The sequence below is a fragment of the Crocodylus siamensis genome, chromosome 6 (genome assembly GCF_052110815.1).
Source record: "Crocodylus siamensis isolate JL-2025a chromosome 6, ASM5211081v1, whole genome shotgun sequence".
NCBI classification, from domain to species: domain Eukaryota; kingdom Metazoa; phylum Chordata; order Crocodylia; family Crocodylidae; genus Crocodylus; species Crocodylus siamensis.
The window spans coordinates 46090723-46114535 of record NC_143400.1 but is presented as its reverse complement, the minus strand read 5'-3'; the positions used below and the strand labels follow the sequence as shown (position 1 = coordinate 46114535).

The 23813-nt window shown below is 45.0% G+C and overlaps 1 protein-coding gene across 6 annotated transcripts in view; it reads right to left on the bottom strand.

The window, feature by feature from the left end:
* Window positions 1-3024: 3024 nt before the first annotated feature.
* LOC149862590 (olfactory receptor 14A16-like) overlaps window positions 3025-23813 on the bottom strand; it is a 131204-nt gene continuing 110415 nt past the window's right edge. The window contains exons 3-5 of one of the 6 annotated variants that reach the window (XM_090050694.1): window positions 17138-17264; window positions 15901-15963; window positions 3025-4649 (exon numbers count right to left, since the gene is read on the bottom strand). In XM_090050694.1, coding sequence (XP_089906820.1) covers window positions 3666-4622 — 957 coding nt within the window. In that variant the 5' untranslated portion in view covers window positions 4623-4649; window positions 15901-15963; window positions 17138-17264 and the 3' untranslated portion in view covers window positions 3025-3665. Of the gene's footprint in view, window positions 4650-4895; window positions 8139-15900; window positions 19982-23813 lie in introns of those variants that run through there. The other 5 variants (XM_090050692.1, XM_090050691.1, XM_090050693.1 and 2 more) reach the window with 5 other exon arrangements.

The window sequence follows — 23813 nt, the reverse complement described above, 5'->3', positions numbered from 1 at the left end:
CTCCCCTGGCCTGTTGATGCCACTGCCTTACTGCTCCAACAGTCAGGCAGTTCTTTCCTAAATCTACCTTGCTGCAATTTAAAGCTATTGTTCTGTGTTTTCCCCTCTCTGGCAAGATACAACAGTTTTTCCCTCTCTTTTTTCATAAAAAGAATGGTTGGAAGAGGCCTCAAAAGATAACCCAGTTCATCCTTTCACTCAAGGCAGAATCATCCCTATCTAAACCACCTTACACAAGTGTTCATCATTTTTTTCTTAACATTTTAGGAATAAACCCTCACTCCTACCTACCAGGCATAAGACCTGAAATATCAAACACCCTTTAATTTGTCACAAGCAAAGCTGGGGAGTGAGTGTGCTATCAATTAAGTGCTACTGCAAGAGCAAAAAAGAGTTTATTAAAATATGCTCAAGAGATCCAAGGAAGAGGACCGCCCCACCTAGTACAAAAGGCAAAACCCCTCATCCATTGAAAAAGCTGACCATGGGGTAACATTCCTTCCTGACCCTCTTCCCTTTCCCTACCTCCTTCCTAAGATGTCAAAGCCAATAACTGTACACAATACTCTAGGTCTGGCAGAACCAGTGTGGAGTGGAAAGATATCATCATCTCTTGTATCTAGAGCCTAAAACTCTTGTTGATATAGCCCCAAATTACAGGTACTTTTTTGTGAGCATCACATTACTCACACATGATGTGTCTGTGATCCATTAAAACCACCTGATTCATCTCAGCAATGCTGCTACCCAGGCAGTTGTCTCCCATTCTGTATTTTGCATTTCATGTTTCTTTCTTAGATGCAGCACCTTATGAAGGTCTGCTCTTAACTTAATTCTGTTGTCTGTAGCCCAGCTCCCAAGCCTATTTCTTGTGGTGTCTCAGGGATTTCACAAATAAGACTCTAGCCACTAGAGTAGGAAAGAACCCTACAAGGCCGGCAGGCACAGCTTATATAGAAAACAAGAAGTAAAACTCTACCTGCATTGGTGTGAGCTGATTCAACAGAAAGTACCAGAAAGTAACTTAAGATTCACACATGCAGATTCATCACATTCACATAGCTCACGTGATCGCGATCCTTTTCAATTTCAGTCCTATCTTCTGATGAGTTTGCAGTCCTTCCCAGCTTCCTGTCATCTCAAATCTTGATCTGGAAGCTTTCTCCTCCACCTTGTAAATCACTAATAGACATGTTAAACATTACTGGGCCCAGGACAGATTCCTGTGGGATCCCACTTGAAACCTCCTGCCACTCAAAAATTAATCCATTTATCATTAGATGTTGCTTACAATTATTGAACCAATTACTGACTTCTAGTAATTTTATGAAAAAGTCATGTGGGACTATATCTGTAGCCTTACTAAAGTCCAAATAGACTATGTTCATTGTATTCACTGGTGGTAGTTTGGCCATATTACTGTCCTGGCCTGTTCTGTGGCTCAAGGGCCTGCATGCTATGCTAACATATGCAAGAATGTGAGTTTGAGGCTGGGTGTAAGCCACTATATGTGAACCTGGGCACCAAAGCTTTAAAGAAATTTTTGATTGCAGAGCTGCTGGTCACTACCTTTGAAAACTTGTGGTGACTGGGAGAAATCCTGGACAATTAGAAAAGGGCAAATCTAGTGCCCATCCAGGGATTCTCTTGGCAGCCTCATCTCAGTCCCTGGAAAAATGATGGAATCGGTCCCCAAGGAACCAATTTCTAAGCAGTTGGAGGAGAAGATGGTAACTGATTAGGAACAGTCAGCATGGATTCACCAAGGGCAAATCATACCTGACTGGCTCTGTGGATATAGGGGAAATAGTAGATATGATATAACTTTACTCGGCTTTTGATATAGTCTCCCACACCATTTTCACAGGCAAGATAAGGAAGTATGGATTGGATAAATGGTTTGTAAGATAGATACAAAACTGGCTGGATAATTGGATTCAAAGGATAGCAATCAATGGTTTGATGTCTAGTTGGCAGCTCATATCAAGTGGAGTATTCCAGAGGTTGGTCCTGGGGCTGATTTTGTTCAATATCTTCATCCATGACATAGAAGATGGTATAGAGTACACCCACAGCGAGTTTGCAAATGCCATCAAGTTATGGGAAGTAGTAGATACACTAAAAGGTAGGGCTGGGATTCAGAGTGACCTAGACAAATTGGAGGACTGGACCAAAAGAAAACTCATGAGGTTCTACCTTGGGGGTCTTCAAAAGGGGACTGGACAAGCTGGGGTCATTTGACCCCAGTGCTATTTCCTGCCCAGGGCAGGTGGTAGGACTCAATGATCTACCGAGGTCCCTTCTGACCCTAACATCTATGTATCTATGAATAAGGACAAGTGCAAAGTCCTACACTTAGAACGGAACAATCCCATGCCCCAGTATATGCTGGGGACCTACTGGCTGGGTAGCAGCTCTGCAGAACAGGATTTGGGGCTACAGTGGACAATAAGCTGCATATGAGCCAGCAGTGTGCCCTTGTTGCCAAGAAGGCTAACGGCATACGGGACCATGTTGTTAGATGTGTTGCCAGTAGGTCAAGGGGAGCAATTCTTCCCCTCTATTCAACACCAGTGAGGCCAAATGTGGGGTACTGTGTCCAGTTTGTGTCCCCCGCCCCTACAGAAAGGATGTGGACAAATTGGAGAGAGTCCAGCAGATGGCAACAAAAATGATGAGGGGGACTAGGGCACATGACTTCTAAGGAGAGGCTAAAGGAACTGGGCTTATTTAGTATGGAGCAGAGAAGACTGACAGGGGATTTAATAGAAACCTTTAACTCCCTGCAGAGTGGTACCAAAGAGGATGCAGCTGGACTGTTCTCAGTGGTGGTAGATGACAGAACATGTTAAATGTGATAAAAAAAAAGACTCTTAGTCAAGGTTATACGTGGACACACTCAATTTTAATAACTCAAGAACATCAGCAGCATTAAAATATTCTCTCTCTTGGGATTCCCCATTTAAAAAGAAAAACCATGATGTAAGGAAATACTAGCTGAGAAAGCATGCAGATGTGCATCTAAGCAAACATTCCTAATTTCCCCCTCACCTCGCCCCACCCCAATGCATCCATCTGCCCAAGTACTTCCAAATACCTATCCTGAAGAAAAAAAGCCCACTGACTGACTGGTGGGGAGTATGCATTTAAGAAACACACATAAGCTCTCATCCCACAGAACACCTTTGATTCCCTGAAATCCACTACAGACTTGTCTCTGCTATTGATTTGACAAGGAAGGTGATGAATTACCATAGTGACCCAGTTCTGGTAGCAAAATAGCACATAAGGAAGCTTTGTGCCTAGCATCCCATCCAGCAAACTTTGACCATGAAGGACTATTAACTAAGTTCACATTTATAGGTGAATTGAATTAGCAGGGGCATTAGCACAAGGGAAGAGCAAGGTTAATCTTAACTTGCTGGAGCTGTAGCAACATACCTTGAGCACTTTCACACCAAGCTTCTTTGAGATAGGAAAGATGGTAGTATCAACTTCTAAATGTAGGAAGTCTAATTGCACTTAAGATGATTTAAATCTAGAGGAACTTTACTTACGTCAGTGAAGATGGTGTGGATTGCACCCTACTTTACTGTGGTGAACATATCTATCAGTTACACACACACACACACACACATATGCAGAAAAAGATAATTAAATAACACCTATGAGAAAAAGATGGACACTTGCTTCCCAGTGAATATTTTACAGAAAATAACTTTCCCAAGGCCAGCTTTGATCTCCTTGTTCCTCATGCTGTAAATGACAGGGTTGACCATTGGCGGCAATATGGTATAAAGAACAGATTCTATGAGATCTAGAATGGATGGGGTGCTGGAAGTGGGTTTCAAGTAAGCCGAAATACCAGTGAGAAGAAACAATGAGACCACAATGAGGTGAGGAACACAGGTGGAGAAGGCTTTATGCCGGCCCTCTTCTGAGAGGATTCTTAGTACTGCAGTAAAGATCTGAACATATGATACAATGATGAAAACAAAACAGCTTAAATATAAACAGACACTAAAGGCAAGTATTCCTGCCTCACTGAGATATGAGTCAGAGCAGGAGAGCTGGAGCAGCTGGGGGACATCACAGAAAAACTTGTTGATGATGTTGGAGTGGCAGAAAGGTAACCGAAAAGTGTTACCAGTGTGCAGTGCAGCGTAAAGAATGCCACTGACCCATGCACTGACTGCCATCTGGACACAAGCCCTCCTGTTCATGATGGTCTCATAGTGCAGTGGTTTGCAGATGGCAATGTATCGATCATAAGCCATGATGGTGAGGAAGGCAAAGTTGGCTGTAGCAAAGAAAAAGAAGAGGAAAACTTGGGCAACACATCCAGCATAGGAAATCAACCTGGTGTTCCACAGGGAATTGCCCATGGATTTGGGGACAGTGACGGAGATGGTTCCCAGGTCGAGGATGGACAAATTCAGGAGGAAGAAGTACATGGGAGTGTGAAGGTGGTGGTCGAGGGCTACCACCATGATAACGAGGAGATTCCCTATGAGAGCTGCCATGTACGCTGCTAGAAAGATGGCAAAGTGTAAAAGCTGCAGCTCCCGGCTGTCGGAAAATTCCAGGAGGAGGAACTCAGTTACAGTGGTTTGGTTGGACATTGTCTTTTTCAGTCCATTGTGTGATGCCTGCGGAGGAAACAAAAAGCACAGCAATCAGTATCAGAATGGCTCTGATTCTCCTGTCAAAAACATCTCACACGCTCACTTTCAAATACACACAGGATCTAACTGCTGCCAAATCTTTACCCTGTGGGAAATGTTTGGTTTTGAAGGAATATTTTGAGTTGGATACAAAACTGAGCAGTAGTGTTAATCAACAGGCATTATTAGACAGATGACATTCTTGCTATCGACTAGGAGGTGTAAACTCACCACACTTTTAAAATTAGTGTTGTATTCAGGTTCATTATGAAACTACTGTAACATGGTAGAACTTCTGTATAGTTCACAGGGCAGAGTCAATTATAGCATCTGTCCCAAAACTCAGCTGGAAAAAATAAGAGCAAATACAACCTTTAGGTTTAAACTCATGTAAAAGAGGTCCCAACTGCACTGTGGAAAAACATACTTATAGCGCGTCTAGCAAACAGTAACAGTAATGTTTCAACATGGCATCACTCCATCTTCCAGAGGATATACCACACAGGACCTGCTTGTAAGGAATAATTCCACGCCAAAGGTTTGCACGCAGACTGACTGCCACCTGGTTGCAAACTAACATATGGGGTTTGCATAAGAGCTGGATTGTCATCTCTATGTGAAAAGGGGGTACTACTATCTCTCTGATACTTCTGCCCTGTATTACCAAGCTGTCACTTTGTCACCAGGACTAAAAGCAGGATTTTGGAGGGAGTCTGCCTTACTCCGGTGATTTCTACACAGCATTTGGGTTTATCCTGCAGTAACAAGGCCAAAAACACAGAATTCCTGTCTCACTGACTTTCTTTATGCCCTTAGCTTCCTATTCTACGTATTCAGACTTGAAGCAACTTACCGTGCTGTTCTTTGTGGGGGTTTTCCACAAGCTTCTGTTGCATTTGATCCTCTAGTGTCAGTAATCTTTCCTCACTATCCAGCTCTCAATCTATCTAGTCTCTCCTGCCTCTGCCACTATAGCTTCTAGATAATAAAGACACGGTTGATTTGATTCAAGTCTATTTCTGTCTTCAAATGAACTGGCTGTAGCTGCCTCTGAGTCTCCCTGTACTGAAAGGGCAGAAGATGCATTAAGGTGATTTATCTGTGTCACTCTCCTAAGGGCTTGTGGGACTCACTCCCTAGAGCTTGTCATTGCTCAGAAGCAGGTGCCCCAAAGTAAACACTCCTGATTTAATGGTTTTTAAAGGCAAAGTGACCATGCTGGGTCTGTAGTTTGACCTACTGTAAGGCACAGGTCATAACTATCATCCAGGGTTCCTTGGCTCCTAGTTCAATGTAAGTTTTGAGACAAATTGACAAAGGTTTTTAGGCACCCACAGATGCAGAGAGATGTTCAGTTGAATTTAGAAAGCTCCATGAGCTGGTTGGCTAGGTCCTTTTGTTTAAGTGGTGCTTAAAATCACAATAGTTGCTTACCTAAATCTTTAGCTATCTCAATGCCTATGGAAACCTAGTCCTGAATCTATGTCATCCTTTATACCCTTTCTCAATAAGGGGCAAACTGCCATGACTCAGATTGCAACCACTATGGAGTAAAACCATGCACGCAGGTAGTTATCACAAACTAGGGAAATCTCCTCTTCCTCTACTTCTGGGAGACTTATTTTTCCTATAACTTTAGGTTGCTTGAAAATCATAGTCTAACTTGACAGCAAGACCAACCAGGCAGCAGGTACTGTACAGAAGAAGCTAAGATGATTAGGGCTTGTGAGAGCTTAGCCCAATGCTGTAATGAGGGCCAGATAAAGTTTGCCTACAATGGTTTCTAAGCACCTAAAATTCAGCTTCTGTACATGTTCAGAAGGAATGAAGTTCAATCACCTAACTGTATATTTCCCTTCTAGACTTCACTGTAATCCATGTTAATGCTGGAAGGGTGCCTCATCCTGTGGAGGAATCTCATCCTGTAGTTGCTCTCCAAGCATGCCTAAGTCACACAGACAGCTCTGAGCTTAGTGTACCTACTTTAAGCACAAAGGATTACTGGTTGGAGCACTCACCCACAAACTGGGAGACCTGAGTGTCAGGCCCTTCTGCAGCAGTGTCTGTTGAGTCTGAAGAGCTCTGGAGTCAATTGTTTCGGGACAGAGAAATTGAGTAAAGGAAGGATCCTGAGGAAAGAAAGGAGGGGGAGCAGCAGGGTAAGGACTCTGGACTTCAGAAAAGCAGATTTGAACACCCTCAGGGAACTGATAGGCAGGATCCCCTGGGAAGCCAGTCTGAGGGGGAAAGGAGTCCAGGAGAACCCATTGCATTTTAAAGAAACTTTACTAAGAGAGCAAAAACAAAGTATCCTGGTGCACAGAAAGACTAGCAGGTACAGCAGAAGACCAGCTTGGCTTAGCAAGAAACTCTTTAGTGAGACAAAACACAAAAAGGAAGGGTACAAGAAGGGGAAACTTGAACAATGAGGGAGGACTATATTAGATATTATATATTGCTTGGACGTGCAGGTATGAAATCAGAAAAGTCAAAGCACAATTGGAGCTGCAGCTAGCAAAGGATGTGACAGTTAACTAGAAGGATTTCTACAAGTATGTCTTCTACAAGTATGTCAGCAACACCAGGAAGATTAGGGAAAGTGTGGGTCCTTTACTGAATGGGTAAGGAAACCTAGTGACAGAAAATGCAGGAAAGGCTGAAGCGCTCAATGACTTTTTCACATCTGCCTTCAAAGGAAAGGTCAACTTCCAGACTACTGCACCTGGCAGTACAATTTGGGGAGGAGGAGAGCAGCCAGCAATGGTGAAATAACAGGTTAGGGACTATTTAGAAAAGCTGCATGTGTACAAGTCCATGGGGCCCAATGAAATGCACCCAAGGGTGCTGAGGGAGTTGGCCAAAGTGACCACAGAACCACTGGGCATTATCTTTGAAAACTCATGGTGATCAGGGGAGGTCCAGAAAAGGACAAATATAGTGCCCATCTTTAAGAAAAAGGAGGAGGAGGATCTGAGGAACTACAACCAGTCAGCCTCACCTCAGTCCCTGGAAAAATCATGAAGCAGATTCTCAAGGAATCAATTTGTAAGCACTTGGAGGAGAAGATGGTAACTAGGAACAGCCAGCATGAGTTCACCAAGGGCAAGTCATGGCTGTTTAACCTGATTGCCTTCTATGAAGATTTGACAGGCTCTGTTGATGCAGGGAGAGCAATGGATGTGATATACCTTGATTTTAGCAAGGCTCTGGATACTGTGTTACACAACATTCTTGCAAGCAAGCTAAGGAAGTATGGGTTGGATGAAGTAGACTTTAAGGTGGATAGAAAAGTGGCTTGATCGTCAGGTTTAGAGACCAGTAACCAATGGCTTGATGTCTAGTTGGCAGCTGGTATGAAGTAGAGTGCCCCAGGGGTCAGTTCTGAGGTCAGTTGCAGTGGTGATGTATACATGATGGCCAGGGGTGCACGTACACCCCCTGAGAGTGCTGGTGCAACCCCTAACCTGACTTAGGTGATGGAGGGAGGAAAGTGGAAGCACTGGTGCCCACCCTGCAAGTGCTGGCTGATCACTGCCATTGCTGCAGCCACTTCTGGAAGTGGCTGCAGTGATCAGCCAGTGTTTGCTCCCAGAAGTGGCCGCAGCCGGAAGCAGCTCCAGTGATCACAGCTATCAGCCGTAGCAATTGGCCATTGTGGGATCACCTGGGGGGATGCTCTGCCCTCCCAGTCAGTGGGATCAGCCGTGGAGAACCCCCCCCTCCAGTCAGCGGGACTAGTCACGGGGGGGAGTACGTGCCCCCTTTGATTAAGGTGGCACCAGTCGCCCATAGTGAGTTTTGTTCAGTATTTTCATCAATGATCTGGAAGATGAGATGGAGTGCAACCTCAGCAAGTTTGCAGATGACACCAAGCTGTGGGGAGTAATAGATAAACTGGAGAGCAGTGCTGGGGTTCAGAGAGACCTCAACTGGCTGGCAGTTTAGGTTAAAAGAAATCTTATGAAGTTTCATAAAGAGAAATGCAAGGCCTGCACTTAGGGTGAAACAATCCCATGCACTGGTACAGGTTGGGGACCAACTGGCTAAACAGCAGCTTTGCCAAATGGGACCTCGGAGTTAGAGTAGATGCTAAATTGTATATGAGCCAACAGTGTGCCCTTGTCATGAGGAAGGCTAATGGCATACTGGGCTGCATTTGTAGGAATGATGCCAGCAGATTGAGGGAAGTGATTATTCCCCCTGAAAATAATATTCAGCACTGGTGAAACCACATCTGGAGTGCACCTACTAGTGAAGGGGCCACATTTGGGGCCCCTACTAGAGATTGGATGTGGAAAAATTGCAGAGAGTCCAGTGGAGGGCAAAGAAGATGCTTAGGGGGCTAGGGCATATGACTTCTGAGAAGAGTCTGAGGGAACTGGGCTTATGTAGTCTGGACAAGAGAAGACTGAGAGGGCTTTTAATAACAGCCTTCAACCACTTGAAGCGGGTTCAAAGGAGAATGGAGATAAATTGTTCTCAGTGGTGGCAGATGGCAGAACAAGGAGCAATGGTCTCAACCTGCAACAAGGGAAGTTAGGTTAGATATTAGGAAACACTTTCTAATGAGGAGGATAGTAAAGAACTGGAGCGGGTTATCCAGAGAGGTTCTGGAATCTCCATCCTTAGTAGTTATTAAGACTTAGGTACTGTAGAAGTAATTAGCTTACTTGACTAGAAAAAAACAGACAAAGACCAGAAGTGCTGATACTGCTTAATTCAAATGTTCTGAGATAAGGAAGCCGCATTCCTGCATTCCTTGGGTTATCTTGATATCTTGCCCTATGCATAGATAGTTTGTTTAAGTAAACTTCCTAAGTTTCTGTGTAATTTACTATTGTTTTGTTTCTCCAAGGTGTATTTTTTTATCTCTTTCTCTGTCTTTAGTATAAATACGCTTGTAACCTTAGAGAGTCTGAGAAATCCTTGGAAACAGACAAGTGGGTGATTCCCCTTGCTGTATGGAATTCTCCCTGTGATCACAGTATAGCCCTAAATAAAGAAAAGCTGGCTCTGTCAGTTCTGATTCAACCACAATGCAAAGTTTGATTGCTTCCACAGTACACAAAGCCTTCGCTGAGATGCTCTACTTGAGGATAGTCTTGTTTTGAGCAGGGAGTTGAACTACATGACCTTTTGAGGTCCTTTCCCATCCCCATTGTCTATAATTCTTAGACATCTCAACAGGTTTCTACTCCTAGTAACATATGTATGTAACCAAGTCCAAGGAGGCACTTAATAGAGGAAAAGGATCTGGCCAAAAGAGTCCACATTCCAGTGCCCACTGAAGACAACGAAGCTGGGCTAGTTCACACCAAAGTAAGCTCCAGCTCAGTTATGTAGTTAAACCAATGGAAATGTTGTGTTGGAGCACAATCAAGCTTTTATTCTGTGGATAGACAACGCATCTTAGAATGTACAGCTGCTTTTCTACTTACAGTCATCCCATGACAGCTATAAGAATAAAAAGAATAAATAAAATTGGAAGCAGTGTGTCTTATACTGGAACAAGTGTATTGTTGGGAGTGAAGTTTAATAAGCTTCCAGGTACACACTGCCCTTCTGCAAACCAGAAAAAAGGCAACACATGCTCAAAACCTTGTCTGACTTCTTTCCCAACAATATGGTTAGTCCAATAAGAGGTTTTGCAAGAAAAAATCTGATTCTCATACCGTTCCTACACCCTCGTGGCTACAAAACCACTCCAAGCTAAAGTGGGATCTACTTTTACCCAGGGCTTCACAGGTTTCAAAGAACTAAAAGTGGTATAAAGTTGGTATATAGGAGAAAAGAATCAGACAACAACTTTTAGAGCTAGACTTTCAGGAAACCACCACAGTTCTGTTGGCTTCAGTGAAGCTTAAGAGACTTACACATTTTAGGGATCTCTTCTAGTGCTTTCAATGGAGCTACATCTGTTCCCACCAGATAGGGACTGGATTCATTTGCTTTAGTGGTGTGATGCATATTCACACCACTTGGGAATATGACACATGCATTGTAAACATGGTTTGGATAGATTCAGACAAGCTTCCAGATATAACAGTACCCTCCCTTTTACAATTTGTTTGAGAAATGTGACAGTTCAACGTCAGAATAAATCTCATCCCCAGGGCTACAAGAAAGGGAGTTAAAATAGAAGGTATGGGGACATGGTAGAGATCCCTATTAAGGCTGGCATAATGAAAGACAGCTAAGTGCTAAATTCCCTGTGTGCAGTAAAAGAGACTAGTGCAGGCTTAGGGGTGACCTGGTGCCAGCCTATAAGTACATAAGGGGTGTGCATCAGGATCTGGGGGAACACCTGTTCACCAGCGTGCCCCAAGGGATGACAAGGTCCAACTATCACAAACTCTTCCAAGACCGTTTTAGGCTGGACATAAGGAAAAACTTCTTTACTGTCTGATCACCCCAGGCCTGGAATAGACTCCTTCCAGAGGTGATGCAAGCACCTACTCTGGACTCCTTTAAGAAACATTTGGACACTTACCTTGCTGGGATCCTTTGACCCTAGCTGACTTCCTGCCCCTGGAGTAGGGGACTGGACTCAATGATTTTCTGAGGTCCCTTCCATCCCTAATGTCTATGAAATCTATGAAAATCTAGTTCCATTCAGATGCACATCATAATGTGAAGTAAAAAGACCCAGGCTTTTTCCATTCTCTGCAAAATGAACAAAAACATTTGTTTATGCAAAAATTGTCCAAGATGCTTCCAAGTCTGTGTCAGGTCCCTTTGCAGGGTCAATCCAATCCCTGGTTCTGTTTTATGGAAATCCATGCTTTTTTTCATGGAATTATTTTGGACCAGTTTTCTGAGCAGTTTAGCACCCAGACTTCTATTAATTTTCCACAGGATAATCAAAGTTTTGTCCCTCTCTTGGGTATTTCCTAAAGGATTCCTTATGCAATCTGAGTTCTGTGGTTGCTATCACTACCTGATTGCTGGGTTGATATCCTGCAGAAACTAAACACTGGGAAAAAGATCAGGAAGAGGCTGTGGTTTGGAAGGACTTCTGAAACAGCAAGACAATCTCTAGCCTTAATCCCCATGACATATCAAGGAGTTGAGTTCTCCTTTCAAATTCCATTTCCATAGAAACATTATAGCCAGCTCTGAGCAAGACAGGAGTAGCTATCAGTGAGCGTGTCTATATGTGCACACTTACTGCACAGTATGGGCATGCATCTATACATGAGCATCTGTACTGCGCAGTAACTATGGCAACTTATGCTGACTTGGGAACAAATTTGCTTTCTGCATGATGCAGTTAGCAAATTTATGCCCATTTAGTTACTGCATAATAAGGCATGTGTAGACACCTTACTGGGCAATAACACTGTGTATGTGGACTGACTTGGGAGTAACTTTACTGCAAAGCTAGTACAGACACAAAGGTACTGCATAGTAATGCCTACATGTGTAGATGCCAGTCTAAAAACTGCTTACTGTGCAGTAAGTGACTGCACAGTTAATGCACATTTAGACACATCCACTGGGAATAAAAGTGTTGCAGTGACAAAACTCGTGAGAACAGTAAGGTATCCAAGAAATCAGAGGGCATATGGGAACACCCAGTTCCTTCCACCATCCAAAGTTGCTATACTTCAGCTCCTGTTGAAATAATTATTTTAAGGCTACCAGTATTATTGAGTTATTAAACTAAGTATGCCCATGTATTTCTTTAACTAAGGTCCTTTTTATCATGTCAAATAAAGAAAGTAAGTATATGTTGTTCATGAAATTGAATTTCTAGACAGTTGACTACAGAATCCACTGTTGAACTGCAGTTCACCGTATTATGCTTTCTCTAGAGGGGCTCTTTCTTTAGAATATTCAACCATAATGTGTTTTCTTTGTGTCCTGTTTAAAACAAAGCCCAGATGCAGCTTCTAGAGAGGTGAACACATGGCTTTTCAAACTATGAGACCAGGCTTTCCAGCTGCTGGTTGAGTTGGCTGAGCTCCACAAGGAGCTACAGTTGGCTTAGCTCCTGGAGAGGTACTTTGCCTCTCAAAGAGCAAGGAGCACATGTGCAGAAAGCATGCAGCCCCCGTGAAGCAAGACTGCATTTACTGGCTTACTGCAATATAGCCGGCACAGAAATCAAAAACCTTGTGTCACCATGCCTAGGCTCAAGTCAAGAATAGAGTTCCATTAGTCAAAGGGACAAACTTTCTTTTCCTGGTACTCTTGCTCTGTTCTGCTTTCCTTCCATTTCTTTATCTTGGAGTCTTTGTTTCAAGGTGCCTCTCACACTAGGGTATATATTGTATTACTCTTGGGTGCCAGAGACAGCAGTCTTTCCTGCCTAAGCAAGCCAGGGCTGTACCTGATGATCTCATGAGGTCCCTTCCAGCCCCTAACACCTATGAATCTATGAATCATGCCACTAAAGCAAATGGACCAGTCATCTGATAGAAACAGATGTAGCTCCATTGAAGGCACTAGAAGGGATCCCCAAAGTGCATCAATCCATTAAGCTTCATCAGGTCAGCAGAACTGTGCTGGCTTGATGAGAGTCTAACTCTAAATGTTGCAGATTCTTCTCTCCTACATACCAACTTTACACTACTTGAAGCTCTTTGACACCCATGAAGCCCCTGGTAACAGTAGATCCCATTTTAGCTTGTAGCGTTTCTGTAGCCATGAGGGTGCAGGAACTGTATGAGAACTCTTTTTTTCCCGCAAAACCTTTTATTGGACCAACTACATAACTGGGAGAGAAGTCAGACAAGGTTTTCAATACACATTTCCTTTCCTCAGGTCTGCAGAAAGGGAGTCTGTGCCTGGAAGCTTGCCAAACTTCTCTCCCAACAATACAGTTGGTCCAGGAAGAAACACTTTGCTTCCTATTTTATTTATTCTTTCTATTCTCATAGTTACGACATGACCACAAGTAGCAAAGAAGCTGTACATTCTAAGATGCATTGTTCATCCACACAATAACAGCTGGATTGTGCTCCAGCACAACATTCCCATTAGTGTAAAACACTGTAGGAATAGGTGTGACCTTTCACAGTTGTCGGCCCAGTCTGTTTGTGCCCAGTGGGTTGGTTTAGCATCCCCAATCTCTTCCAGGAGCTTGTGGGCTCCATGTATAAATGGCTTATGACTTTTAAGCCTCTTCTCTTTTGAGTGCTGCTGGGGCTGGTCTCCAAGGAAACCCTGGCCCTGCTCTGTCAAGGTGTCACCACTACTGGGGTCTCCATGGAAACCAACCGCAGGGACAAAGGCAGGGGATTCTGGGAAATGGATTCTGACCACCAGCCAGATCCACCATTTTGCCCACCCCTGTTCTAAGTGTCAGAGAAGTTTGCTCGGTGTGTGCTGCCAAGACAGAACCTATCAGGCATGTGCCATGGTGACGGGCCTTGCAGGTGCCCTTTTCATGACCTGTCAGCCTGTCACTCAGGCCTGACCTAGTTTTTCTCTGGCACAGACTCAGTTGCCTCACAGAGCTTGCAGCTGGGCATGCTCAGAGACTAACTGGAATGAGGTCACCCTTCTGGAAAATTCACTCAGTCAAGCAGCCTGATTGGCCACAGGACTGCTTTAAAAGTTCAGTGAGCCCCTCTTTCAGGGGGAGATCACGTTAGCTGAGGACAGAGGCTGCTGCTGCAGGGACTGTCTCTCAGTCAGGCTTTAGGGCCTATCAATCTCCTCCTTTGCCTCTGCTGTTTGGTATTTCGTATTACTTGCTGTGTTACGGCTTTGACTCCGCTCGCCTGGCTTCCAACTTACCTTGGCGCTGACTACCAACTACGATTCCGGATCATCCACTGAACTGTTAGAAATATTATTAAAAATGTATAGTGAATAGAGTGTTGTTAGAACTGCACAGTTTGTATCTCGTACCTGATAAGCAGAAACACCACCAAGGACATCTCGCTAATTTACTATCTCTTTGTAACACTAAATCACACATACCTTTGATGTAAAAATCGCGGTTCGTTTCTCGGGAGGCGAAAAAAAACCTTCAGCCACAGACACACTCTATTAGCAACACAAAAGGTATATATTTGCAAATAGGGTCAGAGAGAGAGACAAAAGATCAAACACTCTGCTGCCCCTGAGGGAAACTGCCCAGTTGGCTTTATCCCCTCTCTCCTGACCACGTGTGCAGAAGGAGGAACTTTTACAACTCATTTCCGATTCATACAAACATGTATGTAAATACGTCAAATCATGCGTCGCATGTGTATTATAATTAACTACTTAAGTATGCGGGGCGGATAGGCTTATATGTATTAATTCATTGCGCATGGGTAGACAATATTTGAGGTTACAAGAGTTTGAATTTTTTTCCTTGCTTCAAGGCTAGAACTACAATTTACTCTTATCTGCATGAGAAAAGCTGAGGAGTATATGCTTTACTGTAACAAAGAGATAGTAACTTTGCAAAACAAAGAGGGAGTGATACCTTAATACAAAGAGCTCTCAGTAGCTCTCCCAGTTTTCTCACCAGGGAGGGCTGACAGCTGCGCTGTTTTAACAAGACTTATTGATAATGCATTTTTAATCATTTTTAATAATATTTCTAACAATATCCCCCCTCAAGATGCTTTCTGATCTTTACTTCATTTGGGCATATCAAGATAATTACGAGGAATTTTTCTGAGGACCATGACTTTTGCTACAGTCTGTGCTTTCAAAGGAACTGCTGCGACCTGCATTCCTTCTACTGTAGTGGTTATCAATCTAGTAAGACAAGGAATAAGGCAAGGGATAAAAATCAAACCAGTCAGAGCACACAAAAGCACAAATCCTACTTTTTCCACCAGGGTCCTCCAAATAATTGAAACCACCAGTCTTTACTCCATGTGGGTTCCCACGTTTGTATTGGTACATGGGCTATTTTCCTAATCTCTTTGGCAATCTCTAAGACTGCTTTTCCGTTGTCGTCTATTTGGAGGCAACAATTAGAAAGGTTGAACTTTCCACAGACTCCGCCATCCTCTGCGAGTAAATAGTCTAGAGCCATTCGATTTTGGTATATGGCTTCCCTCATCTGGGAACTTTGTCGAGCCAGCAACTCGAGAGCAGTGGCAGTCTGGTTAGTAATTACTTCCAAGACGGCCTGCAACCGGATGATTCTATTTAGCATATAAATTGGTGTCCGGTAACCCCAACTTCCATCATTAGCCCATGTAGCTGGTCCATAATACTCAATAATCCTCTGAGGAGGCCACTCATCCTCCTTCCACTTTTGGGAGCCACCCTGTGTCAAACTTACATCAATACTTCTCTTGGCTCTTTTCCAATCATCATACAAAGAGACTCCCAGCTTATTTCCGACCTCAGATGGTAACAAAAAGAAAGATTGTACAATTACTCCAACATAGCAGGTTCCTGTCCACCCTCGTGGTAGTACTGTATAGGCTTTCCTTCCACAAATCCAATAATGTCCTTTCAGGGCCCTATTTTCCCCTCCCAAGGCTAGGGGGTCACGGCTGTGGAAAAGAAGGGGATAGTATTTGTTGCCCGTCTGCCCTAAAGGGTCAGTGTAATAGTTACTCCGTTTAAACTGACATTTCCATACGCCATCTTTATCCCTATACTCGCACTTGGTTATTTCATTTGTGTCATTTAAGGCACTCCAATATGTATTAAACTTTGCCACCGTGCCATTCGGGTGTACCCATTTCCAACTATAGACATAGGTAAATCGTTCACCTCGGGCCTTTTCATATGCCTGACATCTGGTAGGGTTAGAATCGAAAGGTACTATTCTTGTCTTTTTGGTCTGTTGCATCTGCGGGGAGATTGGGATGCTAACAGCAGAATTCCATTGATCAGCATACTTGGTGCATATTTGGGCCCATTTCAATGTCCATGTACACTGACTATGTCCCAAACTTCTCCCCGTACCATTACTGCTAATACAGTACTCTCCTAATGCCACTTGGGAAAGATCCCAGCTGCGGTTTTCATCCCATTCTTGACCAGTACTCTTAACATCTGCCTTGTCACTGACCAACCATTTTGGGGCCAAAGGAAAAGCCCTCCAAGGCCACTGTTCTCTGGCCTCTTGGAGCCCCCCACAGGCCCAGCAGTTGGTAAGATTAAAAGTACCTGCAATTCTTTCCATCATATCAACATACAAATTTGTCCCTGGGGGAGCAATTTGGGAAAGCGAGGGTGTGAGCCAGCGGTTAAGGCTGCTCAATTCTGCTCCTTTCATTATGCAGATAACAGCAAGGCACATTAAGATTCCCACCATATTTTCCCTTTTACTTTCTTGTCTAATTTTCTGAGCTTTGATTAAGCCGTCTCAGGCGCACTTGGAGATCACCAGTAGGTTCACAGCTCCACTTGCTGGCTTCTTGTTCTGAAGACGACTCAGCTTCCGGAGTGAGTTCGTCTCGGGAGTTGATGTCCTCTAATGCTCGTGGATGTCGCTTCACACAGGTATGGTGTATCCAACGATCATGGCCAGTAATCTTTACAGCGGTGTGGGTTGTTAGAAGTACCTGGAAAGGGCCACTCCACCTCTCAGTCAAAGGCTCCTTTTTCCACCGCTGCACCAAGACCCAGTCTCCCGGGGAGAAGTCATGTACCGGTACATCTAAAGGCAGATGCTGAAAGGAGGCTGCATACCTGTGAAGAGAAAACAAGACAGACTGCAAGGCAATAACATACATATGAAGCTCACTATTACCTAATTCAAAAGTTACACTCTCTCGCATCCCAGGAGGTAAGACTCGAGGTGGCTTGCCAAACATAATTTCATATGGGGTCAATTTGAGGCCCCGTCGGGGAGTGTTTCGAATGCAAGTAAGAGCTAGCGGCAATGCTTGAGGCCACTTAAGGCGTGTTTCAATACAGATTTTGGTGAGCAAAGTCTTTAAAGTCCTATTCATGCGTTCCACTTGTCCTGAACTCTGTGGTCTCCATGGTGTGTGTAGTTTCCAAGTAACCTTGAGAGCTTGTGCGACTTCTTGAACCACTTTTCCCACAAAGTGTTGTCCTTGATCCGACTCGATGGACTCAGGCAGGGAATACCGGGGAATGATCTCCTGTAACAAATACTTCACTACTGTAGCTGCAGTGGCAGTCCTGGTGGGCCAAGCCTCGACCCAACCAGAGAGCTGGTCTACCATGACAAGTAAAAACCCGTGATGTCCGGACCGTGGGAGCTCGGCAAAATCAATCTGCCATGCCTGTCCAGGGTACGCTGCCCAGGGTCTACCTCCCATTGGCACAGGGGGTTTCCTTCAAGGGTTTACTTTCTGGCATGTGATGCACTTGGTAGCAATGCGCTGAGCTTCTACATATAGCCCTGGGGCTACTGCTTGGCGGATCACTAGATCACCCATGGCCAAACCTCCCATATGTGTTCTTGCATGGAGCTGTTGCAGCACCTCCCGAAGCAATGGCCTGGGTATCATGACTTTCCCTCCTGGTACTATCCACCACCCCTGGGAGTTCTTTTCTGCACAAGCTTTCTGTGCAAATTTATCTTCTTCAGGGGAATACTGTGGGACTAAATCCTGAACGTATGGCCATATGGCATGGGACATGGCCTGCTTGGATACCTCTTCTGCTTCTCCCCCAATAAATGCAGCTTCCTTTGCTGCTGCATCAGCCTTTGCATTTCCAAGCTTATGCTTTTTCTCAGCAGCCTTCCCATGGGCCCGCACATGAATGACTGCTACCTCTTTAGGCTGGTGGAGTGCATCTAGTAGTTTGATAATCTGGGGGCCATTAGCAATCTTATTCCCAGAGGCAGTAATGAAACCCCTTTCTTTCCACAATAGTCCATGCGCATGGACTGTAGAAAAAGCATAGCGAGAGTCAGTGTATATATTAACCCGCTGGTCTGTCCCCAGCTGTAATGCTCGGGTGAGTGCAGTGAGTTCCACGGCCTGTGCCGACCATGAGCTCGGCAATGACTCCCTCCATACTACCTTATCCAAGGTTACCACTGCACATCCTGTTCGTCTTTTCCCATCGATGACAGAGCTGGAGCCGTCCACAAAGTATTCAACATCTGGGTCTTCAATTGGGTCCTCAGCAAGATCAGGTCGCACCTGCGTGGTCTGATTCAGGACCTCAAGGCAGTCATGCGTCGGTTGCCCTGGCTCCGGCAGCAAGATTGCAGGGTTTAAGGCTGTAGTATGTTTGAAAGTAAGTCCTGGATTAGAGAGCAAAAATATCTCATACCGTGATTGTCTGGAGGGGTTAAGAAATTTCCCTCCCTCAGTCCCTAGGATCTGGGGAACTCCATGAGGAGTGAGTATTTCCATATCCGCACCCATGACTATCTTCTGGGCTTCTTCAACAACCACTGCTGTGGCTGCCACAGCCCGAAGACAGGCTGGCCACCCGAGTGCAACTGGATCTAGAACCTTTGAATAATATCCCACGGGTCTCCAGGTCGGGCCCGATGGCTGTGTCAGCACCCCTGATGCAACCCCTCGATTCTCATGAACATACAGTCGATATGGCTTTTTACTGTTTGGGATGGCTAAGGCAGGGGGCTGGGTTAATGCTGCCTTCAGCAGATCAAAAGCATGCTGCATTTCTTTATTCCATTTCCATTTAGTGAGACTCTCCTTAGTCAGTGTGTCATACAGTGGTCTAGCCTTCCCACCGTAATCTGGTATCCATAGTCGACAGAACCCAGTTAGCCCTAGGAATGCCCGCAGCTCCTTGGGTGACTTAGGTGGGGTTAGACCTTGAATCGCCTGTATGCGATCTGCACTCAGGGCTCTGACTCCTTTTGAGAGCTTATATCCCAAAAATGTGACTTCAGGCTGACATATTTGGGCTTTCTCTCTAGAGACTTTATATCCTTTTTTCCCCAGAGTGTTTAGGAGTGACCTGGTGGCTTCCTCGCAGAGCTGCAAGTTTGGGCTTGCAACTAGCAGGTCATCCACATACTGGAGGAGAGTCACTGCGGGGTGTGATCCCTTCCATTCCCCCAAGTCCTTCTGAAGGGCAAGTCCGAAAATATGGGGGGCTGCTATAAATCCTTGTGGAAGAACTGTCCACATGAGTTGGGCTTTATGGAAAGTATCTGGATCCTCCCATTCAAAAGCAAACAATTTTTGACTCTCTCGGTGAAGGGGAATAGAGAAGAAAGCATCTTTCAAATCTAGCACTGAAAATATCTTAGCTTCCCCCGGTACTTGTGTCAAAATCGTGTGAGGGTTCGGGACTACAGGATGATCTGAAAGGACCTTCTTATTTACAGCTCATAGGTCTTGGACCAGCCTGTATGAGACCCCATCTGCCTTCGGCACTCCAAGGATGGGGGTGTTATAGGGTGAGGACCCTTCCACTAGCCATCCGTACCTCTTGTATTTCTCTATTAACGGCTTGAGTCCAGCTCTGGCCGCTCGGCTGAGTGGGTACTGCTTTACCCGAACGGGCCCCTCCCCATCCTTGAGTACAATCCTTACCGGGGAGACGAACTTAGCTCGCGCAGGGGTTCCATCAGCCCATACCGAGGGGTCTACTCCAATCATGTGATCTTCTGGACTTACTGCAGGGCGTCGGTCCTCCAGGAGAGCCATCTCATAGTTCGAGCTCTGCTTGACAGGTAGCTGGACCACCATCTGATCGTCTCTGAAAAAGATCTCAGCTTGCAATTTTGTGAGTAAGTCTCGTCCAAGGAGTGCAACCGGGCAACTTGGAGAATACACAAAGGAGTGCTCGAGCAAATGGTCCCCCACCTTGGTGAGGAGTGGTTTACAAACAGGGAGTCGGGTTTGCATTCCCTCAATCCCTTCTACAAGTACATGCTGTTCACTAGTTCCTGCCCGGGGGGGTTTTCTGGAATCATTGAAAATGTAGCCCCAGTATCCACCAAGGCTTCAAAGTTTTTGCCACCAACCCTAATGGTTACCATGGGATCTTCTCGGGCTCCAACCCGAAGGGTAGTGGTCTTAGATCCCTGTCCCCTTCATTCTGAATCCTCACCCTTGTCTTCTGCCCGCATGAGGTGACCTCTCGGTTCCCCCTCTCTCTTCTCCTTCAACTTCGGGCATTCCCTCTTCCAGTGTCCTTTCTCTTTGCAATAAGCACAAACATCTGCTCCCACTCTTTCTCCCTTCCTCTTCTGTATCCCAGCCTTTCCAGGGTTCCCTCCAGTTATAGCAGCTGCTAGTGCTGCCATCTGTCGCTGAGCCTTTTTATCCTCCTTGCGCTCCTGCACTTGCTCACGATTCCCATACACCTTATATGCAATTTCCACCAGCTCTGAAATCGGTTTCCCAGCACCTCCCTCAGTTTTCTGTAACTTCTTACGGATATCAGCAGCAGATTGACCAATAAACATAAGATTTACCATACGCTGGTTATCTGGGGCTTCTGGATCCAGATCCGAAAACCTGCGAAACGCCTCATACAGCCTCCCAAGGAAAGCTGAGGGATCCTCCTCTCTTCCTTGTCTCACCTCATACAATTTAGACAGATTGGTAACCCGAGGCACTGCCTTTCCCATTGCTTCCACTATAATTCCCAGATACCGTGCACTCAGCTCTCTGCCCTCTGCAGTATGATTATCCCATCTTGGCTCCTCTACAGGGCAGGTATCACGCAGAGTACGACTAGCAGCACCTTCTGACTCAACTCTAGCCACCGCAATACGTTCCGCTGTCCCCAACACTAATCTCCTCTCCTCCGGGGTTAGGAGGGTCTGGAGCATCATCTGGACATCAGCCCAAGTGGGTCGATGAGTCTGCCCAATAGATCGGAACAGGTCCCTCATCTTTTCAGGGTCTTCACGAAAAGAGGGGCTCTGATTCTTCCAGTTAAATAAATCTGAAGTGCTAAATGGGGTGTAGACAAAAGTTGCAGTGCCTCCTTCCCCAATAACCTCTCGCATCGGACAGTTCAACACCGGCTGTGACTCTACAGGCTTGCGCAAATAATAACCCTTATTTCCTGATTCAGATGAGGCACTTGGCTGAGGCTCACGCTCTAACTCATTAGGTATGCATTGGTACGTCGGTGGTGGTCTCTCTAAGGGAGGGGGCAGTGGTGCGGAAGGACTGGACCCCGAGGAGGCATCTGACTCATCTTTGCTACCCGACAGGGCAACCGGAGCACGGGTCCGGTACTCAGCCAATTCAGAATCCCCCCCCTCATTAGACTCAGGGAGTACAGGCGGCCCCCCCCGAGCCTTTTTCTTAACAAGCATCACATGAGACTTTACTAAGTAATTCTTAATCCAAGGTGGCTGATTTTGAACCACCCACAACCAACAATCAATATAAGGAAACTGATTCCAATACCCATTCTGCATAACAATTTCATGGATAGCTATCACTTCTTTTAGCACAAAGGATCTTTTCGGGGTCCAGTGGACCCCAAATGTTGGCCACTCGAGTTGACAAAACTTAGTTAAATCACCTTTTTTCATTTTTATTCCATAATCGGACGGCTTTGCAAATTTATTAAAATGACGTAATAAGACTTTTAGAGGGGTATCAATATTGTTTTCTACACGAGAGCGACTCGTACGCATTTGCCCACAAAAATGCGCCCAAGGCACACCAAATACCAAAAAGATCTCAACAACAGATGATTTACAATGAGAGCTGAGCCTAGAATTTCTCAGCAAACTTACACATCCTTTGTTTAGATCCGTACACCAGATTGGGCAAAGGGAATTCGTATACTCACTCAGATACCCCAGAGATCTCGATCCAAATTCCAAAGTGTGTCTGCCTCTCCAGAAACTCAAAATTTACATGGGATACTTCCTTTAACTTCCCGGATATTCGGACTTAAACCTCAAATTCCAGGGGCGAGTCCAAAGTCGGCTCGGTGCGCACTTCCCCTGGTACCGGAGGCGCTCCGTCACTGAATTCCGGGGTAGTCCTCGAGAAGCCCCACGTTGGGCGCCAATTATTGATGTAAAAATCGCGGTTCGTTTCTCGGGAGGCGAAAAAAAACCTTCAGCCACAGACACACTCTATTAGCAACACAAAAGGTATATATTTGCAAATAGGGTCAGAGAGAGAGACAAAAGATCAAACACTCTGCTGCCCCCGAGGGAAACTGCCCAGTTGGCTTTATCCCCTCTCTCCTGACCACGTGTGCAGAAGGAGGAACTTTTACAACTCATTTCCGATTCATACAAACATGTATGTAAATACGTCAAATCATGCGTCGCATGTGTATTATAATTAACTACTTAAGTATGCGGGGCGGATAGGCTTATATGTATTAATTCATTGCGCATGGGTAGACAATATTTGAGGTTACAAGAGTTTGAATTTTTTTCCTTGCTTCAAGGCTAGAACTACAATTTACTCTTATCTGCATGAGAAAAGCTGAGGAGTATATGCTTTACTGTAACAAAGAGATAGTAACTTTGCAAAACAAAGAGGGAGTGATACCTTAATACAAAGAGCTCTCAGTAGCTCTCCCAGTTTTCTCACCAGGGAGGGCTGACAGCTGCGCTGTTTTAACAAGACTTATTGATAATGCATTTTTAATCATTTTTAATAATATTTCTAACACCTTCAAACTCCTCTGCCTCTACTCTTGTAAACTACAAAGGCTGTGATTTAATTGGCTGTGTCCTCGGGAAAGAGAGGGGTTTGAACTTTTTGTAACCTGGAGAGCTTTCTAAGTATGCGTAATTAGCTAATGCATATATGCCTATCCGCCCCGCATACTTAAGTAGTTAATTATAATGCACATGCGACGGATGACGTGACGTCGTTTCATGTATGTTTGTATGAACCGGAAATGAGTTGTAAGAGTTCCTGCTTCTGCACACGTGCCCAGGAGGGAAGGGATAAAACCCAGCTGAGAGTTTTCCTCGGGGGCAGAGTGTGTTCTTTTGTCTTCACTCTGACCCTATTTGCAAATATACCTTTTGTGTTGCTAATAGTGTGTGTCTGAGAGTTCTTCGCCTCCCGAGAAATGAACCGCAACATTTTTGCAACAGAACTTTGTTTGCATCCTCGGCTCGACTCACCTGGTTTTGACTTCGGCTTCCGACATCACCGCTTTTCATCGTTGTCCTACGGGACTGGTGTCACGCGACTTACTGTATACATCGTGTTACATTTTCGTTTCGTTGTTTGTGTTCCCCATTAATGAGCTGTTGACCAGCCCTGGGACCAGGTCTTCGGACTGAACCTCGTGGGCCAACAGACCCCTTGGTTGTTCACTGTTGTTCATACT